General features: G+C 40.2%; 1 protein-coding gene across 1 annotated transcript in view; it reads left to right on the top strand.

Moving 5' to 3' along the window:
• LOC108429281 (collagen alpha-1(XIX) chain) overlaps positions 1-24,529 on the top strand; it is a 269,795-nt gene that overhangs the window by 157,284 nt on the left and 87,982 nt on the right. Inside the window, exons 23-30 of the mRNA XM_037532973.1 lie at positions 6,810-6,842; positions 13,185-13,223; positions 14,524-14,568; positions 14,945-14,980; positions 15,407-15,451; positions 19,440-19,497; positions 21,781-21,812; positions 22,921-23,010. Coding sequence (XP_037388870.1) covers positions 6,810-6,842; positions 13,185-13,223; positions 14,524-14,568; positions 14,945-14,980; positions 15,407-15,451; positions 19,440-19,497; positions 21,781-21,812; positions 22,921-23,010 — 378 coding nt within the window. The remainder of the gene's footprint in view (positions 1-6,809; positions 6,843-13,184; positions 13,224-14,523; positions 14,569-14,944; positions 14,981-15,406; positions 15,452-19,439; positions 19,498-21,780; positions 21,813-22,920; positions 23,011-24,529) is intronic.

The following is a 24,529-nucleotide window of genomic DNA, read 5'->3' as shown; positions in this document are numbered from 1 at the left end:
TAAAAAGGCTGTGAAAAACTAGAAGAAAGTATTTAAAGAGCAAAAGGAGGGAAAAATATCCAGTCAGCTACATGGTAATATGCAGTTTGTGCTATATAATCATTGCAGCTGTTTGCAGGCTTTTATGTATTTAATGCAGGCCTGTAAGATACTAAAGAATGACAAATTACCCAATGATGACGCTTCACAACCAAAGATCACCGTGTTGGGAAAGAGGACACAACAGCATGACTAATTTAACTTTAAAGAGCTTCCTAAATGATATATAGTATGTAATATGTAGAGACAGCAGGGCACAAACTAACACAGGGTAAAATGTAACATGGATATTTTATGTTGTTAAACAGACTCAAGTAGGACATGCTTTTAGTCATGTTCTCATATTCCCATAGCAACATCATCTTTGTGGTCAGACAGATATTTTTCAGGATTCACCATGAAGACTTATTTTGGATCATTAAAGTTTCCCACAGGCATCTATAGCTGAATTCGAGGCCACCTCCTCTGTAACTCACTCACTCATGCACATTAGGCAATGTTTAGTTTTCCACAAGGGGGAGCTATTAAAGCAATAAGCCACAAGAAGCTGGCCAACATAAACTTTGATGATACACACTTTAAAAAGCACTTCCAGTTGTTAATAATAATGATCATCAACATAAACTATTCCACCCCAAAAGTTTAGTTACTTTAGTATATGTTACTGTTGCCAAGCAACCATGTACCGCTGTATATTTCAGTCATTTCATGGACTTTTGGTCGTGTAACAGTGAACACTATGTAGGAGTTTAAATACTGGATCCTGCAGCCCAAAAGAGCAAAATACAGCTAGGAAACAGTCATTTGGGTCTCAGACATGCCCACACTCGATACATGACGCACTGTTTGGCTGTAGAGGCTAGAATTTCTACACTTTCATAGCTAGAACACTATTAGGGGGTACAGAGCCGTTTGGGATGCAGTTGTCATGCAGTTCAGTCGCTGTCATAGCCATGCGTATATCATGGACTTTACAATGGCTTCAAACCCAGCTCAGCCAATTGGATTTTAGGACCGGACCTATCACTTTTACAATGAGCTGTGAGCGTGCAAGTCACTTTTTTGTGCGTCATTTAAAGAGAATAAACAACAATGAAGCCCCACTAGCAGGAGCTCCCATGACTGCACGCTTGCTGAAAAAATGATAACCTCAATAACCACCTGAATCAGTCTTTTTATGATATGTGCAGTTTTTCTGTGTCCTAGAGGTCTGATGGTGCCTACATGAATCAATCTTGATGTGATTTATTTATGTGTTGTCCGTCTGGAGGAGCCAGTCATTTTAAAGTAAAGACCAAAGAGCTGCATAAAAGCTTTCATGATTTTAAAAACTCAGTAAAAGAAAGCAAATTAGCGTGTTTGTGTGAATGCAAATGAGATCTGTTTTTGAAAGTTCTCTAGTTTAAATGCAAAACAGATCGGTTAAAAAAAAAAAGCTACTGTAAGCTTCGCTGTGTGTGTTGGTGGATGTGGGGGAGTGCTAGCAGAGGTTTCTGAATGAAGAGGCGGCTTCTTCCTCACCTGCTAAGCTTAAAGCACGGGGACAGCGAGTGGGCTACTGGCAGCGGCACTGCTCACTTCCACACAAGCCCTTCTGAAGCCCTACCTTTAACACATATTCCTTTATAAGCCCTTTAAAAAAGCCTATAAAACCGGAGTCCATTTCGACCCCACACTGAGCCTCGCCGCTCCAAAGCCCCACACCCGAACAGCGGGGAACTGAAGTGTCCTTGCGGGATGATATGTGGGGTTTTGTTGAGAGTATATTGTTCAAAGGCCGTCAAAGTGCACTGCCTTCGCCATGGTCAGCTCTATTATCGTGGTTGCCAGATGGGTAGAGGTGTGTAGTGGTAAATCTCTGTTGTTCCTTCCTAAAGCACTATTCAGTCAGGATTACTTTTACATGAAGAGCGATTTTAGAGTGATTTCAGTGATTTTAGCCTAATTGGGTCAGTTAGGTCATTTTTACGGACTGCACTTTCACGTCAGTGAAGATTCCAAAGCTTGTTTTAATGTAGAACATGCCATGGAAATGACCCCAGGTTAAATTACTACTGTGAGAGTCAATATCCTAAGTATCCTAGTTTCATTGGAAGGGGGAGGGGGTCATGTTATTTCATCACAGGAAGTGTGTAATGTTTATGACCAATCACACAAAATAAGAAATCTTGCTGCAAATGGCAAATATGGGAGCGGCTACTCGATTTGCGCACCACCTTCACTCCAGGAAAAGTTATAAAATATGCCCAAACATTAAATTTAGTTAATTTACCCGTTATTTGCCGTCTTAAGTCGATACCCCAGTGACTGGGATGACGTGTCACAGTTTCCTCTGTCCCTGTCTTTATCTGTTTCTTCTCGTGTTGTAGCCATGTGCTTGTTTTTGTTTTGGTTCTCGTGCTCCGCCCTTTCCCCACCTTCCCTATTAGGATCTTCACCTGTTTGTAGTCCCTGTCTCCTCCTCCTCCTCCCAGGTGTTCCCTATTGTTGGTAGGTATATTAGGCCCTTTGGTTCAGTCCAGTTGTCTAGTGTATTCGTCACTTTGCTGTTTGCTCTTTGTGTTTCTTTGTTTAAGCCTTGTAGTTTGTTGCTCTGTACTTTGTATTTAACCCTAACCCTCTAGATAGTTTTGGTTATTAAAGTCTGATCACACATATATCCAACCTTCTTTCTCACTGCACACACTACAAACATACTGCTGATAAAGAAGAGCTGCAAATGCACAAAGCACTTTCATCAAAATGGGAAGAATGGGCACCACATTTTACAAACACGCAGCAAATTCGTTACTCTGCCAACTCAAAAAATGAATTAAAATGACATCATAAGCGCAGTGCAAACACAAAAACACATAGAAAAACACGTACATTTACCAGTTAATGTAAGCTTACTTCTATTACAGCAGATTACTGACATCACTGTATCGTAATGGAAATTAGCTGTGAAAGTTAAACTAGTAACACCAGATTAACTACCAGAGCACAGCTATGACAGTCAGATAGCGAAGTAGCCAGCCATGTTAACGAGGGTCTGCGGTCTTCTCTACTTCTGTCATTGACTTTCCATCATAGACGTTCCATCCCCTTTGAGCCTTCCACACTTGCATTGTGTTGTGACTCACTACCTTCGAGTTGTGACTGGTTTTGCCGCGTTTCTGAAGTGTTTTCTGTGTTTACAGAGCGTTTGTAAAATGTAGCTCTGATATGGTCACTTTGATGAAAGTGTTTTCTTCTGAAATTTTTGTTTTAATGTTGAAATGAGGACATATTTCACTACATGTTTTCTTGGCTTTAGCCACAGAGAACACAAGCAAATGGTTCTTAGAGTTCCTCGACAAAAAAAACCCCTGTATTTCACAGGATATGATATTTTACTGACGTGAGGATTCACACCAGCTTAATATAACCAAGGTTATTTCTATGGCTTTTTTACTGACACCTGAGGGAATAATGCTTTAAAAGGTGTTTCTTAACTGTGGAGGCTCGAAGTAGTGTTCTCTGTGGATAAAATCAAGCTGATATGTACTGTTCTACCATAAACGTACAACTCTGAGCTTTGAAAGAAGTTAGATTTTATGACAAAATGTTGACTGTTGGCAGTGAATTCCCAAGCTAATAATAATGATGCACTGTATTCACTTAAGACAGCATGACGGATGGTTAAACAGAATAACGGCTAAATAAAATGTTTTGACGTTTTTCTTCGTTTTTTTGAGTGTGGAAATCGAGTAGCTGCCCCATCTTCCTCATTTATACTGATATTTCTTATCTCATAAACATTAGAGACGTCCTGTGTTAAACTTGCATTACCCACCTCCCCATGAAAATTAATCCCAGCCAAATAATACTTGAGGCTAAAAAGATTTTTAAAAAGCACGATAAAAGATCAGCAATGGCCCACTGGACCATGTAATGGAGTGAAATTATTAAAAAGATTGGAAATCATTCAGATTAATCCATATCTCTGTCGTGGTTGTAAGGCCTTTACACACTGAAAGCAGCTTATTTATGTGTTCTGACATCAGCACGTTTATTCAAACACTGTATAACTGCTGATGTCTTGTGTTTTGAGTTTCCAGACTATGAAAATGCGTGTTATTTCATTCTTGCTGTCTTTTGCAGGCAGTATGAGCTCACTGGGCCAGTCGTTCTCTAGTGTCTCTGATCTGGGCTTGGAGAATCGGACATTTGTGCGCCAGTAACTGGAACTTGACTTGTCGAAAGGATTCATTTGTCCTTCGCTTCAAGGGAGCTCAAACTGGGCTGCACCCATCTGAGCTGTGTTCAAAAACGCTCCTGACGTTTCAGGTCCTGAATGAAGTGGTGAAACTCTCTCTGCTCCTTTCATTTTCCCAAAACACGAAGCTGCCAGCCAGTGTCACCGTTTGCGTACTTAGGGAAGGTGACAGGTGTTCTTTGTGCCTTTTTTTTGCAGCGTGAGCAGCAATAAACAAATAACGCGCCCGATGTGCATAGTTTGTGTGGAAAAAAATCTTTTCTCAATACTCCACCTTTCTGCCTCGATTATTAATGTTGCGTTCAGTGTGTAACGGCCTTAAAAGTGCAATTTTATTGATTGTCACAGTTGGCTCCTCCCACTACTCCATGTGCTTTTTCTGTTTACTTTCTGATCATCCACCTGCCCCTTTGTTTTGATTTTCCACGTGCATTTGTTTTTCCGTCTGGTCCGGCCCCTTGTTTCGTGACTCCGCCCCTGATTGTTTCCACCTGTCCCTCATCATCCCTGTTGTATTTAAGCCCTGTGTTTGCCGCTTGTCTTTGCTGGTCTTTGTTTGAATTGCTGTTTGGAGTTGTACTTCGCTATTAGTTCTCTGTGTTTAGCCTGTGTTCATTTTGTCATGTCTGTCCCTCCTGCTCTCTGTATTGGCTATTTGGACCTGGACCGTTTTGACCACGACCCTGGATTTGCCTATAATAAATCTCGCTTGTCTCCGCACATGCATCCGCCCAACCTCGCTCCGAGTTATGGATTAACCATTTGCTATTACAGTTTTCCCAGAAACCACTTTAGGAATTTTTTTAGGTTACTTCATAAAATGATTCACAAAATGATATTTAAGTGGTTGGTTTAAAATTATATTTCAGCGAAAAATGCTTTTAGCACAACATCAGCCTGCTGGTAGATGCTCTGTGGAGAAAGGCTGGAGAAGAACTCCAACCGGCCTGCACTGCTTTCTGTAAAGCATAGAGGACAAAGTCTGGGGCTGTTTTTCTTACGATGGTGTCATTTAGCTTGTGTTCAATGATGGATTCATGGACTTATGAATCTGCAGGAGTCTGTGAGAAACTGTTAAAATAAAAATTATACCACCGCCACCTTTTGAGAGAATAATACCAAAAAGAAAACTGCATGAAGTTTTGGAATTACTTGGTTTGACATCTCGGTTTCGTGATGGAAAAGTAGGACACTATTTGGTAAAATTGCACAATTTTTAAAAGAATTTTAATATATGATCATCTCCACCATAGTACCTTATTCTTTACTGTATATTTATATTTGTGTACTATCTACCTAAAAGAGTGTCCTATTCAGAATTGATATCCGTTCATTTTTTCATTTATTTATTTATAGTCTTTCCAGAACATGTTGTACATGAAAGGAAACAAAATAAGGTACCTGTAAGGAAAAAGGAGAAAAAGTTAGCACAAGGCTGTAGGCTTCCTTTAACATTTTTTTAATGTTTAAAAACATTTTTATTTTGCTTTTCAAAATTAGCCAAAGGAAATCAGTAGGTTTTGTGCTGACTGAGTAACAGAAGCTAATGAGCTAACACGAGCTGGTACAACATTGACTGCTGATGAGGGCTCATGATCTTCTACACAAGAAGATTTTCACTGTTTCTGGATCTAGACATCTTATAGAGTTGTTAGCCTAAAGCTCTTTTCCTGCTCTGTTGTGGCTCCACAGCAGAATCAGATCATTAGGTAAGAATAAAATAATCCTCCTCTACAGTAAAATAAAGCTCTGCTGATCCTTCAACACAGTTTAACAGTAAATGGTCTTAAACACTGGAGTTAATGTAGAACTGCTGATTCACCCTTTAGCCCTGAAGATCAGTGCAGACTGCTGGTCACCATAGCAACACAGACAACAGTCTCACCCAGCTAGTAGATAACGAAATGGTAAAGAGAGAGATTTAAGATGAACGTTGATAAATTGGAGATGAATGGACTGATTAGTGTTTATAATCACTCCAGCTGGTTTCCTGATATGTTTAATCTGCAGTGAGAAACTGACAAACACTGAAAAGTCGCGAAGCTGAAGTCAGTTTCTCATTCACCAGCATCTTGTTTTCGAATTTTCCCGTTCCACTTTAAATGGTGCAGCAGTTACATTCTGGCGCCTCAGGAACCATTTAAGGTAGAATGGGACAATTCAAAGAAGAAGCTGGCAAATGAGAAGCGACTTCAGCCTGGAAAAAAACTGAACATTGAGACATTTTACAAGAAACTGTTATACCTTTGAGGAAAAGTTTCCTGCTGGAGATGTGAGAAAAGTGGCTATAGCTTTTTTATTTTAGATTTTATGGTCTATACTAGAACATTATCTAGCACATATTAAGACGTATTTACAGCCAAGATTACTTCAATATAATGGATATCAAATGTTGTGGCTCTCAAGCTGAATTGATTTTTGTTGAAAGGACATAATGGCTCTTGATTTGGGTTGCGACCTCAGAATAAAAGACTGTGTTTAACTCTTACCTCTTGGCCTGATTTGATGTGTTCTGTCTGTGTTATTTCATTAGGGTGAAGTCGGCCCCAGGGGACCCCCAGGTCCTGTGAGTATTCCACGGGTTCAGTCAGAAGCCCTGGTACCCCCCCACACACACACAAACACACACACACACGATAAAGCACACAGTGTAAGAATGAGTGTGATTAAGAGGTATGAGCAGATCTGTGACAAATAGCCCCCAATTCCATGCTGGGGACTGACCCCTTCAGAGACTATTTCTACACAATAAATGATCCAGGAAAGACTGAATTTCCGCCGTCTATTCCGACTGGTTGGTTTGTCACTTCACCTTAAGGCTGTGTTTTTTCACTGTTAACTCATTTTATTCCTTTCTTCACTCTCTTCTGGTGCTCCCTCAGAGCCAGCACTGGTATTGTGGCTCTACTTGGAATTGATCTGTCCATGTTTATTCTTTCATAGGGACAAAAATCCAACTCAGCCTAATTAGACATTTACTGCAGAACAGTTCTGTCACAATACCTAAAGTTAGTATGCGTTATTCATTTGAATTGTAAATTATTTGTTTTTGGTGTGAATAGCATTGATAAAACAGATAGGACGTTTTATTCAATAAAATTTTAGGGATAAATGTGTCATTCACCGGCTTGGCTAACCCCTTCAAATCCAAGGTTTATTATACACTAGAGCTTATTATTCAGTAACTAAAAGGACTTGAATGCAAACCAGCTTAGCTAAGGCCATTTAAGAGGTTATGATTTACAAGATTTACACATCACTATGTACTGTAGCATAGTGGAAGATATTCCAAGGATCCACGAAGAGCATTGTCCATATGGATACACAAACCTCAATTCCATAAAAACCTCACTTTTTGAAAAGCTGGGACTATGATCATAAAGCTGGTACAGAGAGTTCTCCAGACCAAAGAAGAAAAGGACCTTTCAAATTGTTACCAGCGTAAAGTGTAAAATCCAGCGTTTGTCATGTTGTGGACACTGCTCAGCAACATGCCGTGTTGCAGCTCCACCGCAGAATCAGATTTGCAAAATAAAATAATCATCCTTTACAGTAAAATAAAGCTCTGCTGACACAGTTATGCAGAACTACTCATCAAAACATCGATAATTTGGAGATGAATGGACTTTTTTGGATTTATAATCACTCCAGCTGGTTTCCTGATGCGTTTAACCTGCAACAAGAAACTTTCACCTGCTCCAACTGCAGCAGTTACACTTTGGGTATCATTTAAGGTGGAACAGGAAAAATTGAACAAGAAAGTTCTTGTTGAGAAGAACAGTTTTTAAATAAGGCCAGCTGTATTATTGCTGTTTTAAGTTTAGTTCTGGTCAAACAGAATTGACTAATCACTGCCTTCTGGTTTTGTAAGCGCTGGTCCAACTTCTTCGGAAATTCAAGTTTGCACAGCAGAAACACTGAGATATTCGCTGTGCTGTGAAGTTTATCCAGCCTCACAACAGGTACAAAAGAACATATTTATGGGCAAAGCATGGATGGTCATACAATGGACTCTAAGTCTGTTCTCATTCTGTTGCTTCCTTGCTTTTTGCCTGGATGGTTTAATGAGCTGTAACTAAACGCAAGATAGCTTTGTTAAGCTCACCTGCTACCTAGAATTAAAATGGACCAATCCAGCTTTGAAATTTAGACCTGCAATGGAGATGGCAGGAATAGCTTTTCAAGGTCTATTAAGAAACTGTACCAATAGAACGTATTTATTATTATTGGTCCAGTATTGAAATTACGGCCAATAATTACAAGTTGTAACTGCTAATGCTAACGCCCTGCTAATGTTACATTCGCCTGCCACTGTCAGTTAAGAGCATCTGCTAAATATATTTCATATATGAGACATTCCAATCCAGTCAGTAATAGAAAGCCTTCAGGCTGTTGAAAGTTCACCAAGCGTACAAGGTCTGTCAGGTTTAGTCAGATTCATTTTGATCTGTCAAATTTCTGCTCTGCTGATGTTCAGATCTGGCAACAAGTCAGGCCCAAATCAATGGACGCTGCCCTTTTTGTGGCATACAGTGATATACAGTGAGAACCGCAGCCCTTTAAATCAATGTGGGATATCTCATAAAAGCAGGCTCACAAAAGCACAAACTTTTTTGTTCCTGTTCGCAGAACTAATTGCTGATAAAAACGGCCAGTGAGTCAAGTTTAAACCGGATTTCAAGAGCCTCATTATTCCCTCCAGTTCCTCCACTTTGGCTTATAATTTGATTGTGCCTGGCTCTGAATGCTGGAACAGTGTAATTATGGCAGGAGTTTGTTAATGCGAGCCCATGACTGTGAACTTAACCTAAATCCCATTGCAGAATTTAATTGTAATCCATTAATTGGCTTATTAAGATACCTTTTGGAGCTGAATAAAACCTCAGAACACGGAGCATGAAAGCAATCAGTGTACCATTGTGCTTGTGATTCAGACTGGCCCTTCAGTTTAGTTCAAATTGCCACTCAGCCCTAGTTTTCTGTTTTGCAACACAGGTCTGATGCACAGCAACCCACTGAGTTTATGCACATTTGATGGCACCCAAAAGGCAAAGTTATATTCTTGGCACTGACTCTTGGCATTTACTCATTCAAGAGTTACCGTGTTGGATATAGTTTGTGACAGGATGGGAAGAGGGCTGGAAAATGTCTTTGCATTTTGACAGCGTACTGACCATCTCTCCCAGGCCTCCAGTGTTTGGGTCATTACTCCCTGCCTCCATAAACCTCCCCTCATTTCTAAATCACCTGCACAGGGAGAGAGCCTGTCCGTCACACTTGACTGTGAGCTTTTCGGCACGAGTGTCGGCCTTATTCTTTTTTTTTCAGCTCATTGAGCATTCTCAGATAATGCCATGAGGTTAACAGGAGAGCCGTGACAGAGGAGATGGGTTTTCCTCCGCTATGGGCCACCGGCGCGTTTTCAAGAGGCTCTTTTCGGTTTTCGCTCCTGCTGCGGCTCCGTGTTCTCGTTGCTTTAAATGTCATTAGACCTGGATTAACGCAAATCTCTGGAGAAGAAGGCGTAGGAGGCGGCTGGCTGCGAGAGAGCAGGAGTTAGCTTTGTTGAGCGCTAGCTGGAGGTGGCAGGAGGTTTCGCCGGTGCTCAGAGTTGTGTACCACATTAGAGAGTGTGTGATTGATTAAGGTGGGAGTGATCTGAGTCTGAGCCATCCGGTGCACATTCAGCTCTGCTAAGCACCATTTCCCAAAGGTGCACATAGCTGCTAAATGAGGAGACTGGCCGCTCTGACTGTATAGCACCTTTCCACTGGCAGCAGCTCCATTGCCTGGCCAGACAACAATTTGAGAAATAAATGCCATTGTGCCGACCTGATGGGCCTCACTAGGGTGATGAACATTTGTTCCTTTTATAACACACCACATATTTAAACCTCCAAGGCACCGTATATCAGTTCTGTGGAAGATTTAGATTTTCTTCCACGTTTTCCTGTAAATCTTTTATAAAGCCGACATTCAATAAGGTGTCTGCTTCATAAGTTCTTAGGCTGTGAGTTGCGTGTGAGTTGCCTAAGATCTCATGTTCACCCTGACAAAGTATTCAGAAAGTTGCACAAGTGCTCCACGTGTCATTTGTCGATCCAGGGTTAGAATACTTTAGTTTTTTTACTTCTATTTGTATTTAGCCTTTGAAAACCACTATAAGTAGCCATTGTGGTGATAGTCCACTTGATGCCTCGCTCATTCTGTCCCTTGTTCTTTAATTATAATTCTTTAGAATGAATCTGAGCTGTGTGTAAAATTAGGATTCATCAAGAGAGGAGAAAATGAATCTAGCTTTGCCAAACACCATAACAGCAGCTAAAGAAGAATGAATGGTGGCACAAGCAGCCACTTAAACACCTGTTAGTGTTAGCTGACTGGTTAACCCCTTAACATACTAAAGCTTGTTATTCATTAATTACAAGGGCTTCAGTGCAAAGCGACTGAGCTATTCTTAGGTTATAGCAGTGTATATTAAAACTTTGGGCCCACCAGTGGGCTCTGGCCATTTCAAGCGCCCTTATGTCAGTACTATCTAGTTTACCTTAGAAACATCCACTGTCATCTTGCGAACACTGTCATAAGCTGTTCATTAACACGGAATGAAAACACAGAAGTCTCTATGTAGAAAATAAATAAAGAGTTAGCAGCTCAAAGTATTATGGTTGTACTTAAGTGTTGTCAGTGAATCTGGATCATGGTCACTTGAGGTACTGTAAAGCGGCACATACAGTAGGATTACAGAGCGATTGTTTAGTTATGTTCCGTTAAGTTACGTCCTGCTCTCACCAGATTGGTCAGTACACTGACCATGTTTGAAGTTGCACAATAAGAGTGACAGGGTTCTATAGAAGCTTAGAGGCGGCAGGGTCAGATATAAAGGTGAATATTGGTATGACGCTCTCTCATGGTATGACATTTGCAGTGAACCACAAACAGCGGCGCTCAGCAAAGTGGTGTTTTAGACAGAATCGCACCGCTGTATGCTCCTGCATTAATCAGTATAGCACTGTCAGAAGAAAACCTTGTATCTCTATTTTTGTCATCTTCTGGTTTTTGACATCATTTGTAAATACCTGTTGTCCTTTAGATTTTGTGTAAATTTCATGATGAATGGACCAAAATAAACCAAAATATTTGGGGAAAAAATCTGGTTCCATTGACTTACATTAAAAGTAAAATATTTTTTTCCTTCTCCTGTAAAGTTAACATTTTGGAGATACGAGGTTTTCTTCCGCCAACAGTGGTATGTTTATGCAGGCACACGCATATAGTGAGCGTGTTGTTGGGCGCGTGCCACGTGAAGGAAGCATCATGCTTTTTTAACTCTTTGTTTTGCTTTGTTGGACAAATCAAATTCATCCCGTCACTCAGCTTTGCCAGTTCTAAAGTGCAGTGCAGGTAGAAATGCAGCAGCGAGGAACGTGCTTGTGTGGACTACTTTATAAATATGTCACTGTGTTACATTTACGTTTGGACACATTTTGGTCAGTTTCAGCTATAGATCACAGGCACTGGTCATTCACATACAGCATTCATGCTGATGAGCGAAGCAGCCAAAAGGTTCTACAGATACACTTTTACCAAACAAATAAACAGTCAATTTTTTCGCTTCTCTCAATAAAAGTATAGTAACCGTGCTGTTCATTTGTTTACCCTGGGTGGCATTCTGACCTGTGATTGGGCTAGTATTTCAAGTCTGGAGGACCAGCAAACTATTAAACAGCAACAAACTGATAAACTGAACTAGCCTGGAATAGTGAGCTATATTTGTTAAATAGATACAGCAAACAGTGAAATATTAATTTAGACACCAAATATCAGGTGCAAAGTGGAATGAAAGAAGAGTGAAGAGGAAAAAACCAAGATTACGAGAGGCTGCAGTAGAGAACCACTAATACCTGCTACCATTCTGAAGAAGCTACTAAAGTGTGGGGTAGTTTTTACACAGCGATGAATAGAAAGAAAGAAAGAAAAAGAAAGAAAGAAAGAACAAAAGAAAGAAAGAACTTTATTGATCCTGGAGGGAACTTGCAGTGTTTCATATAATATTATTAATAATATTATAATATTATATTAATAAGGATAATAATAATGGCAACAGTAGCAATAGTACTAGTAATAACAATGATTTTTATTATTATTATTGTTTATGCAAAGCTATGTCATATAATTATTGACTGAATAGTAGAAAATACCGCAATATAAATCTGAGCTCATATCGTCCACCCCTAATGAATCCTACCATCTCATAAGGCAACATGCCTTCTTTTCAGAAGCTCGTGTTTACTGTTACCAGCGATACGCTGTTCAACTAAACGTCATCTGTTATGTGTAGCTGCAAAAACGTCATGTTTGTCCAAGCACATGACTGCAGTGATGCACCCAAAAGGGAACTGACCTTTCAGTCAGTCTCCAGAAGCCTCCAGTGTTGTGGAGAAGAGGCCGCAGGGCTGAGGGCTTAGCTAGCACTGAACATCTAGCAGACCTCACAGCAGGAATGGGTTTCAGTAGATCTGCAGCAGAACATTGTCAGTCTCACAGAACGTTCTGTACATTTCACTGTACACGCAGTATTTTGACGTGTTTTTCGGCACACTTGCCTAAAGGCACCCATGTTTAATTTCACACCAAAACCATATATATATATATATATATATATATATATATATATATATATGCAATCCGCACAGCCTGGAAATGTGGCGTTTATCTCACTTCCAGCTGCATTTCCGCAGTCAGCCTTATCAAAGAGCGTAATCCCTTTTTAAATCTCCGTTTCAGTCGGGAGCTGAGACCAGGATCTCTTATGTGTGTAATTAATTAAACAGCGCTGTTGTTTTCACTCAGCCTGATAAGAAAAACAGGAGGTTATAATGCTCCTCTCGTCTGTGCTGCCTTGCAGGTGATGACCGCACACGGGCTCAGACACCTCACTGGACCAGTAGGTTTGCTCACTACACGTAGAGTCATGGGCAAAAGTTTGGGCACCTCTGGTCAAATTGTAGCTTTATGTTCTTTTTCTAAGAGTATAGAAGTTAACACCTCTGCAAGCTTTAATACACAATTACTGTTTAGTCAGTTAATTTGTAGGTTAGTTAATCTGCTTGGTAAGTCAGTTAATTAATAGGTTGATTAATTAATTTGTAAGTTAGTTAATCTGCTTGGTAAGTCAGTTAATTTGTAGGCTAGTTAATCTGCTTGGTTAGTTAGTCAGTTAATTTGTAGGTTCATTAGTTAATTTGTAGGTTAGTTAATCTGCTTGGTAAATCAGTTAATTAATAGGTTGATTAATTAATTTGTAAGTTAGTTAATCTGCTTGGTAAATCAGTTAATTTGTAGGCTAGTTAATCTGCTTGGTTAGTTAGTCAGTTAATTTGTAGGTTCATTAGTTAATTTGTAGGTTAGTTAATCTGCTTGGTAAGTCAGTTAATTAATAGGTTGATTAATTAATTTGTAGGCTAGTTAATCTGCTTGGTTAGTTAGTCAGTTAATTTGTAGGTTCATTAGTTAATTTGTAGGTTAGTTAGTCAGTTAATTTGTAGGTTCATTAGTTAATTTGTAGGTTAGTTAATCTGCTTGGTAAGTCAGTTAATTAATAGGTTGATTAATTAATTTGTAAGTTAGTTAATCTGCTTGGTAAGTCAGTTAATTTGTAGGCTAGTTGATCTGCTTGGTTAGTTAGTCAGTTAATTTGTAGGTTCATTAGTTAATTTGTAGGTTAGTTAATCTGCTTGGTAAATCAGTTAATTTGTAGGCTAGTTAATCTGCTTGGTTAGTTAGTCAGTTAATTTGTAGGTTCATTAGCTAATTTGTAGGTTAGTTAATCTGCTTGGTAAGTCAGTTAATTTGTAGGCTAGTTAATCTGCTTGGTTAGTTAGTCAGTTAATTTGTAGGTTCATTAGCTAATTTGTAGGTTAGTTAATCTGCTTGGTAAGTCAGTTAATTTGTAGGCTAGTTAATCTGCTTGGTTAGTTAGTCAGTTAATTTGTAGGTTCATTAGTTAATTTGTAGTTTAGTTAATCTGCTTGGTAAGTCAGTTAATTAATAGGTTAATTAGTTAATTTGTGGGTTAGTTAATCTTCTTGTTTACTCAGTTCATTTGTAGGTTGGTTAATTTTGCAGATTAGTTCATTTGCAAGGCAGCTGGTTAGTTTTTTTATAAAACATATTTTTCATAGCAGTGCATTTTGTTAAAGCTTGATGAATGACCACTGTTGTACCTCCTATTTCTACTATATGAGGATGAAGCTGGAGAGAAGGGTCAGAAAGGAGAAAAGGGAGACCAGGTGAGTTTCTCTAAACGCACATTTACTTTTAGAGAATTTCTCAGAAAACCACCATAATAATGCAGTTCCTCGCAGATTGCAGTTGTTTAATGCTGGCAGTGTGAACAGATACAGTGTGATCTTCACAGCCACTGGACATCAGGAAAACAGGGGGAACAAAGCTTATTGCAGAAACGTTGAGCTGCAGTGAAAAGAGAAAATGCACAGACAGACAAATCATGAGTGTAGGCCCGGTCCCAGAAAAGCTCATCATTCTGTTTTCACAGTTATTTTAGCAGCCTTGAAAGTGCATCGTGCCTTTGTTGAAGTGCTAGAGAAAGCTGAGAAGAATCATTTACAGTCTGCTTACAGTCGCTCTCTCTCCATTTGCCACCAGGGTGAAAGAGGAATTCAAGGCCTGCAAGGAATCCAGGTAAACAAAACAAATTAGCAAGCAAAGGTGAGCTGGTTTTGTAAGCTCAGTGCATCTACATGTGTCTGTAGATATGATTAGCAGGGAATTAGCCTGCGTGTTAGTGATATCACAGTTGAAGAAGTTTGAATGGTCTTTGATTGCACTGTTCATGTTGAGAGGTTCAGAATAGGACGCTGAGGCGTTTGTTCTTGTGCCCCATAAAGCCTCGCCGCAATCACTTCTGTTGGAACCTCACTCGATTATACAAGCCTAACTGTAATTGTAGTGAAAAACAAACTAGGATTTCTCTCTTTCTTACATGCTCACTCTCCTTCTCAACAGCCTGTGATTTTCATGAATACTCTTGTTTTCCCTGCACTCGTGTGTTATTGCTGTTCTTTTCTTGATTTTTACCTGCACCAACCTGTGCTTAATGCTTTGTAGGGAAACGCTGGCTTGCCAGGTCCAGTCGGAAAGCCAGGTCCACAGGTAGGTGCAGCTTACCTCACTTTAAACGTCTTCTGTCGTCTGTTCAGCCTCGGAAAAGTAAATTAAAGATCAATCAAAATGTTAAGTTTAGGCAATTAGCTTACAAATTCAGTCCTAAGTAACTGAACAGGGATAGTTTTTGTTTTGGCTCTGTACACTGAGTTGACAGTTTATTAGGTACCTATCTATCTAGCTATCTACTTACACTCATTGGCCATTTTATCAGAAACACCCACCATATACGCCATGCTGATGCTGCACAATTTATACACTCTCTACCCCTTGTAAAGGGGCCACCAAAGAACCACCGCTCCCCTCACTCCAAATAAAAAATTGGCACTATTTAGTATTATGCAAAGTGCAAAATAATTTTTTTTTAAAAATTCAGTTTTAAAAATGGCTGTAATTACAGTTGTGAGCAGCCTTTTCTGTACAGGCCTACCAGAACAAATAAATATATTTAATTCCTTTAAAAGCTCTTTGTAGTGATGCAGTTTTGTTGTTACTGCTTTATGCATTTTACTCGTTTGTTTTTCGCTATTTTGTTAGTTTGTTAATTCACTTGTTAATTCATTTTCAATTTTAGGTCAATTAGTTGGTAGGTTAATTAGCTAGTTAACTTGTAGGTTAAGTGGTTTGTTATTTTGTAGGTTAGTTCATTTGTAGGTTAATTAACTTAATTTGTAGGTAAGTTTCTTAATGTGTAAGTTAATTAACAAAAATAAATAAATTTATAGGTTACATAGTTTGCTGGTTAATTTGTTAATTTGTAGGTTAGTTATACAGCTTTTTCTGTATAGGCTTACCTAAACAAATAAATATGTATAAATATGTTATGCATTTTAAAAAATGGAATAGTCACTTCTAGAGCTCTAGTGTTAGATACAGCCTCTAATGGTATATCCTGCCTTTCTAATTAATGTTTTTTTCATGCTATGTACGTGTAATATAATATAACCGCATTCACTTTTCATGCAATTTTAACATCACACGCTCAGCATCATATTCATCATAGAAACACATACTAGAATGACAATAAAAATAGGATTAATCCTGATAGTGGCATGTTAGTCTGACTCCATTGCTGCTGTATATCTTCTTTTTTCCCTTCCTCTAACATCTGTCCCTTCATCAGTGGCCACTTTTGGCTGGATATTTTTGGTTGGTGGGCTATTATCAACCCAGCGGTGAACCCCAGCAATGCCAGCAGCACTTGTTTCCCCTTCAGTCTTGTCTTCACTATGTGAATGCAGGCTCAGTGGGGTGCAGGTGGTCTGATTGACTTCTCTGCTCAAGGACTTTTCTCTTTTTGGCCCTGAGAAAGTCCACTGGGGTCACTGTCCTGCTGCAAGGTGAAGCACTTTCCAGTGAGTTTGGAGGCATCTGGCGTCGCCTCGCTCACATTTAGTCAATGAAATAAGCCTTGCTCAAATTAAATGATTGCTGAGAAAAGACTTTTTGCCAGAACTTGCCCAATTTAATAAGATTTTTTAAAAAGTAAAGTTAGCCTGCTCTACTGTACGACTGGAGCAGCCCAATAGCCTCTAGGTGCAAATGCTACATCTACAACCCCAATTCGAAAAAGTTGGGATGCTGTGAAAAATGTAAATAAATGTAAATGAAAACAAAATGATTTGCAAATCTCATAGACCCGTATTTTATTCACAAAAGAACATAGAACACATATCAGATGTTGAAATGGGGCATTTTACCATTTCATAAAAAACATTAACTCATCAGAATTGATGGCAGCAATGCATCTCAAAAAAGTTTGGGATAGGGGCAACAAAGGGCTGAAAAAGAAAGCGGTACTAATAAAAATCAGCTGGAGCAGCAATTTGTGACTAAATCACATTACTGAGTATATGCCTGTGAAAACAGGCATGAATCTGTACTAGAAATCACTGCATGGGATCAGGAACACTTCTAGAAGTCAGTGTGACCACAGAAGAAACCATATATAAACAGGATCCAGAAACGCCGCCAATTACTCTGGTCCCAAGCTTATTTAAGATGGACTGAGGAGAAGTGGAAAAGTGTCCTGTGGTCCAATGAATCATTCAATGAATCCAATGAATGAAATTTGAAATTCATTTTGGAAATAATGGACACTGCGTCCTCCACGCTAAAGACCTCCCAGCTTGTTATTAGCACACAGTTCAAAAGCCAGCATCCATGATGACAGAGGGGAGCATTAGTGCACATGGCATAGATGTCTTGTACATCTGTGAAGGCACCATTAATGCTGAATGAAATATACAGGTTTTGGGACCATATGCTCCCATCCAGACAGCATCTCTTTCAGGCGCTGAACAGGCCTGCCTGCAGTCCAGACCTTTCATCATGTCACGATTGGCCCCTCCCAGTCCTGTCCCAGTCCTGTCCATGTTTTGTGTTTTGGTTTAGCCCATGTGCGTTTTGTTTTGGTCCAGCCCCCTCGTTTCATGTCTCCACCCCTGATTGTTTCCACCTGACCCTCATCAGCCCTGTTGTATTTAAGCCCTGTGTTTGCCCCTTGTGATTGCTGGTCTTTTGTGTTGGATGTACTGGTTTGTGTACTGTTGTTTGTTCTGGTTTGTCATGTCTGCCCCCCGATCAGTCCGTGTTGACTCTATGACCCTGGACTGTCTCGACCCTGATTTGGGATTTGCCCATAATAAATCTCGCTTATCTCAGCACGTGCGTCCACCTCCTCGCTCCCCGTTACACATCAGTAGAAAACATTTGGCGCTCATGAATAGAAAAATCTGACAAAGTAGACCCAGGACTATAATCCTACGTCAGACAAGAATGGGACAACATTCCTCTCCCAAAACTCCAGCACGTGATCTCCTCACTTCCCAATTTGCAGACTGCTGTTAAAGAAGAGGGGATGCTACACAATGGCAGACACGGCCCTGTCCCAACTTTTTGAGATGCGTTGCTGCCATCAAGTTCTAATGAGTTAATGTTTCTCATGAAATGGTAAAATGTCCCACTTTCAACATCTGATATGTGTTCTATGTTCTACTATGAATAACATGTGAGTCTATGAGATTTGCAAATAATTTCAATTTGTTTTTATTTATTGATGTTTCAAGGTTTTTTGTGTAGTTGTGAGCATTTTGATGTCGACTATGCCCCTGGGGCGGTGGGGTGTTTAGTGTCTTGCTCAAGTTCACAACCAGGTGCACCCAGTCGGGCTACCAGCTCCCAATTTCTTGGGTCCTCTATATGGAGGACTAGATATCACAGTATAATCCCCCTGACATTGACATACATCCTAAAAGCTGCCAGGCAGTGTTACAGCTTAATAATTCCATTTCAAACACAGTGTGATAGAGAACTGACCCAAACAACAAGAATGGTGTAATTGTCCAGTTATCTTTGGACTGCTGTGCAGGTTTACGAACAGAGAATTCACCTGGAATGTGAGAATGATGAAATGTTTCTACGCATATATCTGTCAGTCTTAACATTCGAGGCAGAAGAGAGGTCTCTGGGTGAATTCTGTAGTGTACAAATGATTTTTGAAGACCATAGCAGAGGCTATTCATTGAAGCCATTAGCACTGTGTTTTTGAGGGGTCATGCCATGCAACCAGTGTCACAAAAAAGCCCCTGATTTTCTTCCCCCCTTTCTGAGCTAAGGGGCCACTCAAGGCAACCAGCGGTCAGATTGCCGTAATTTTCACAGCTGGGAAGAAATCAAAGGAACCATAGCAATTCTTCTAAAAGCCTCCCCGTCCCCCACCCTCCCTCGGAATAAGTGAAAAGCAGAATTCTCTGGCTCTCAAGATACATTTTACCAGCCCATCAATAGTGCACAGCAATTACGTATGAATGAGCGGACTGTCACAATACGGGCTCTCTCTGTGAAGGAGCGAGAGAACAGCGCCGAGGAAGGTTATCCAAAAGGAATATGTAATTGGTCTCTCATCTACAGATTTGGTGTAATGCTAAAAGCACTCCAGCATGTCTAATAGCTTTTCGAACTGTTCTGCACACAGGGCAAAGAAGGGCTGGCGGGTCCTGCCGGACCCCGCGGTCTTCCTGGAGATAAGGCAAGTGCATTCACCCCCATCACTCTTTCATCCCTTCAAATTACTCTACACCCCTGACTCCGTCCACCCACACTTACTCAAAGATAATGGCACACACTCCTCACACTGGACAAGGAGAAGATAAGCCCTCCACTTCAGTGCTGTTTTCAACATGCCCTGCAGATGTTGCCTCATGACTCACCTGTGTTACACAGATGGTCCCTTGCAGGACGAGGGGAGGAGGGTAGTGATGCACGATTTCAGTTCCAGTTTTGTAAACCATACACATTTCAATGAAAGCATATTACATATTGATTTTGTTTTCATGTTTCATGTTTGTATGTTCAGTGCAGTTAATGAATACATTTTTCCAACAATAGTTTCTGTTTTAGTAAATACCGCTACTTTGACCATATATTGATGGTATGGCTCAGTAAACTGTTTATGGATGTTGCAAATCAAACGCAACATGCATACATTTTTGAATAGTTATGAATAGTTAGCTGTGCTCTCTTTGCTAAAATAAAACCATCAGATGTCGTATAGTAAATTAAGTAATTTGCTACATAAAGTTTTTTAAATGAATTAATTGAGAACCATTGGTCACTGTTTTTGCATACTGTGAAATTAGACCTCTGCATTTAACCCCTCCGTGCAGTGAAACGCCCACATACATGTACACTAGTGAACACACACACTAGGGGGCAGTGAGCACACTTGCCTGGAGCGGTGGGCAGCCCTATCCACAGCACACCAATTGGGGGTTAGGTGCCTTGCTCAAGGGCACTTCAGTCATGGTCTGTCAGCCGAGGGGCTCGAACCAGCAATCCTCCGGTCACAGGGCTGGTTCCCTAACATATAGCAAACTAGATGCTATTGTTTGGAAAAAGTATTTCATAGTAGGGTTGGGCATTGAAATTTCATTGAAAATTAATCAAAACTAGTGTTCAGAACCTTTGGCATAATTTTGATGGTTTTCTTTTTTTTTTAAATGCTGTTTAATACTTGTGTGTGTGTGTGTGTGTGTGTGTTTGTGTATGTATATATATTCTGTTAATTCTTTCCCCACTCTGTGTGCTTATGTACTGTCCCATTAAGAACATACTATAATGCATGTAGTCACATGACTCCATCCCATCCCATGGAAGCTCATACACCAAGCCAACTAAGTTACTCGAACAGCTTGTACCAAAGAACTTGTGTTGTTTGGACACATTTTGGCTTTAGTGAAGACGATGAAAGCCAAAGAGGTCAAATGTAAACACTGTAGAACCACCAAAGGTAACACCACCATCTGTTTTAACACTTGGAGCTCACGTTACCTAATATGAACAGTTACTAGTGCACAGCAACAAATGCCTCCACAGAGCAGCTGTCGATAACACAAGCATTTCCAAATGATATACAAGATGGAAAGAAGCAACTGATGCCATTTCCTACTGCATCCTGAAATATATGGCTCCCATAGCTACAATGTTTTGTATATCCTACTTTGATCTTTTTCATTAGATGTTTTTATTTCAAGCAATGTGTGTTGTTTAAAACATTCAACAAACAACCATAAATAGTTCACCTGTGTGTGCTTTCTTCAGTTCCTTTAAAATCCAAAGAAATGCGTTCTTTCATTAGAAAAAAATATCCCAGCTTTAATAGTTGAGCATCCTTGTCCTTGAAGGGCAAAAAACAAATAAAACAAAAACGTAGTTTTAATTAAACGAAGTTTAGTTTTAGTTCATTAGTCTCAGTTGTAGTAGAATGTTCAGTTAATCATGATAGTGATTTGACGTCAAAGCGTCCAGCGCTATTTCAGAGTGTTGTATTGCTGTGGCTTATAAACAGTTTAGTCTGCTGTTTGCTTTAGTTAGTGTCATATCATCTGAACAGGTTCTGCTGCTGATGTCTACGTTTATATAGACTCGAATCCTCACCTCTACAAAGGGTCGTCTAACAAAGGTTCAGCCCTTAAGGTGGCGTCAGCAGTTTCCCACAGGGAACTACTGAGAGTCTGTTAAAAACAGCACTAAGATGGAGGGAAAGTCTTTGCTGACCAGTCTTTGAATGTGAGAGTTCAAGCAGAAAGCAAGATCCAAGCGTGCTACATGGATGACGGATGCCGAGGCACCGGGGTTTGAATCTGCTCCCTATGGCTTTTCACAGTGATGAGCTTTAATAGCCACTAAGCCAGAAACAGAGATGCAGAAAGCTACATGAATGTAAAGGCTTTTGGGGCAGCATAACTTGCTGCATGCTGAGCCTGATCGATCTTTTTATTTTTCTAATTTGCAGGGCGCAGCGGGGGAGCTGGGAGCACCGGGGAGAGAGGGACCGAAAGGACAGAAGGTAGACTTTAAACACAGACCCCGACCAAGCGCTTCAGACGTTAAGAGAGCACCTGTGTGCTTCTTATGTGCCTTCCTTTCATCAAAAGCGTGATTACATGAATTACATTCAAGGTGGAGTTCAAGAACGTCTCGTTTCACTAGGAACTTCACTCGTCCGTTCTTATCTTAAGAGCACTTGGTGGATCAGGCCTGAGTGCATCTCCTGGCCTCTGTGGGCCAGTTAGTTTTCTACGTCTTGTTTTGCATACATTTTCTAAGCTGACGATGTTTTAAGAGCTTGGACTGGATGAAAAGGCTCACCGTCACAGAACCCGATCCTGAACTGCGCAGCGCACTTGCAGCCACACCACACCCGTGTAAGCAACCTAATCTAGTCTCGAAGAGAGGCCCTCAACTTGTTTACATTCTGCTTGTTTGTTTATTTACCCATTAAAAGCCTCTCACTTTAGCAGCGAGGGGTCACGCTTACGTGCCACTGGGTTATTTGGAACATCGCACCTCATAATAGACTTGGCACATTCACAAGCTCTTCAATTTGGAGAGACTGCTGTCAAGAGGCGCTCCTGTTCTGCTGTTGTAGGCTTCTGTTCATGTTATTCTTAAGCAGAATAAACACACATGTTGGACTACTAACGGTCTGAAGTGATGGCATTTTAGTCCAAACTTTCTTTTTTTATTTATTAATGAAGGCGTACGCTAACATGGCTTCCTCTACGTCATCACGTCTTTTCAAACTCCACTAATGCAGCATCATTGGGCAGCTCATTTGCTGACGGATGCCGGTGTTGGCCATGCCGGTGAGGGGTGTGAAGGAGGACCATCCTGAGAAAGAGAAGACTGTAATCCTCTTCACCACAGCTGGCTGTTGCATCGCCAGGGGTCAAACTCATGATCACCCAACATTAGAGCCAGTGCTTAGTCTGTTGTGAGCCCTGTGAAACCTATTTGAAGGGGCTAAAAATTCAAGGTCATTTTATTTTAGACTTTCCTTTTATCAACAATAGTGTTAATCATACTGACAGGACTGTCACATTGCAGGGCCAGCTCTCAGATGTCTAAATGCCGACTGTCAATCTGTCTGTTTCTGTGTGTGCCTGTGTGTGTAGGGTGATGCAGGGGGAGCCCCAGGGCCACAGGGCCCACCAGGCCCTAAGGGTGAGCCTGGAGTCCCTGCAGTGACAGCGCTGGATCTCACCGTAAGTTGAAGCTCCTACTTAACCAGTTCAGTTTAGCATTTGAAAGCGTTGTTTCACCTGAAGAGTAGAGTATAATTCAATCATTGTGATGCAGGCAGAGCCATTCAGAGTGATTTGGTGTGAAATATTCCGTTCTAGAGAAACTTAAGGCGCTACCTCATTTGGTGTGATTTGGTGATTTTTTTTTTTCCTTTAGTTCAGTCTGTTTTCACAGGTGTGGATGATCCACCTGTACTTGAGGGCTAAATAAAGAAATGGCAGGTCATGGTTTGCAAATAAACCCTGGTTCTTGATGGTCGGTACCAAACAAGGGAATTCTGCATGCTTTTCTGTGTTAGCGCTGCACTGTCCATATAAACTCTTATGCTCCAGGGTATATTTTGGTTTGTCCATCTGAATTTTCATGACCAAACTGTAAGGCAAATTATTCAGTAACTGATTGAAATAAATGTACATTTTTATTTTATTTTATTTTATTTTTGTTCAATCTCCCTTCAGATTGGCCGAAAATATGTTTTATGATCACAGATATTGTTATATGCTTACAATTTACTGCTGAAAGCCAAAAATCTTTGTGTATTATTTTATAAAAATAATTTCTACAGAGCGTCTGACTGAAGAGACGCCATCTGTTTATAGTTTATAGCCCAGATTTAGGGAAAAACGGGTCGACTTTCAGCAGAAAACCCAGCTTCTTTTATTATAAGGGTTTAAAATGACATCACCATCTATTTGACTGGACAGGCAGTTACAGCCTCATACGACACCCAGCTTCTGAATGTAGCTTAGGAAATATGAAAGTAATGAAGAATATGATGAAGTCCAGTTTGGACCCACCGGTGGTTCCAAGGAGTTTAAGAGGTTAACATCTGACACAGATGCTCATATTCTTCTTGCAGCATGAGCTGCTGTTAATAATGGCAGATCAATAAAATAATGCCGTTTGATTTTGGCACATGAACTGGAGACCTGATTGGTTTAGTCAAATTGACAAACCAATCATAAAGAAGCAGATATTAAGTAAGGTTTATTGTTATTGCTCTGACTGTAATAAGCCACGAGAGGTTGTGTGTTGCTGTGATTTTATCACAGGAATGGTGTTCTTAGGCATGGCTATAATGGTTATAATGTGGCTCATTGCTTTTATATAACAGAAACCAACATAAAATATGATAAAACACACACACAAAAAAAAGAATTTTTCAGGATATAATGTAAGTTATTATTTATAATAATTTCCAGGCAGCTCATTCCTGTATATTACCACCATTTTATTAAGTATTTTATATTTTTGTTGTGTAACAGTGAACATATGATTTCACAGCACTGTTTAATGCAGAAACCTTTGCTTTGTAAGTATTTGTTGGTCACCAAATCACCACCATGAGTCGTATTTAGCACCAATCCAGCGGTGCCCTCTTCTCACACTGGGGCTGGATTTCAAACAGCTCCCTGCTCCCTACATAGTGCACTACGCAGGAGTTTAAATACTGGATCCTGCAGGCCAACAGAGCAAAAT

The sequence above is a fragment of the Pygocentrus nattereri genome, chromosome 22, assembly GCF_015220715.1.
Source record: "Pygocentrus nattereri isolate fPygNat1 chromosome 22, fPygNat1.pri, whole genome shotgun sequence".
In the NCBI taxonomy this organism is placed as follows: domain Eukaryota; kingdom Metazoa; phylum Chordata; class Actinopteri; order Characiformes; family Serrasalmidae; genus Pygocentrus; species Pygocentrus nattereri.
The sequence above is the reverse complement of the archived record's forward strand: the minus strand, read 5'-3'. Positions and strand labels throughout refer to the sequence as shown.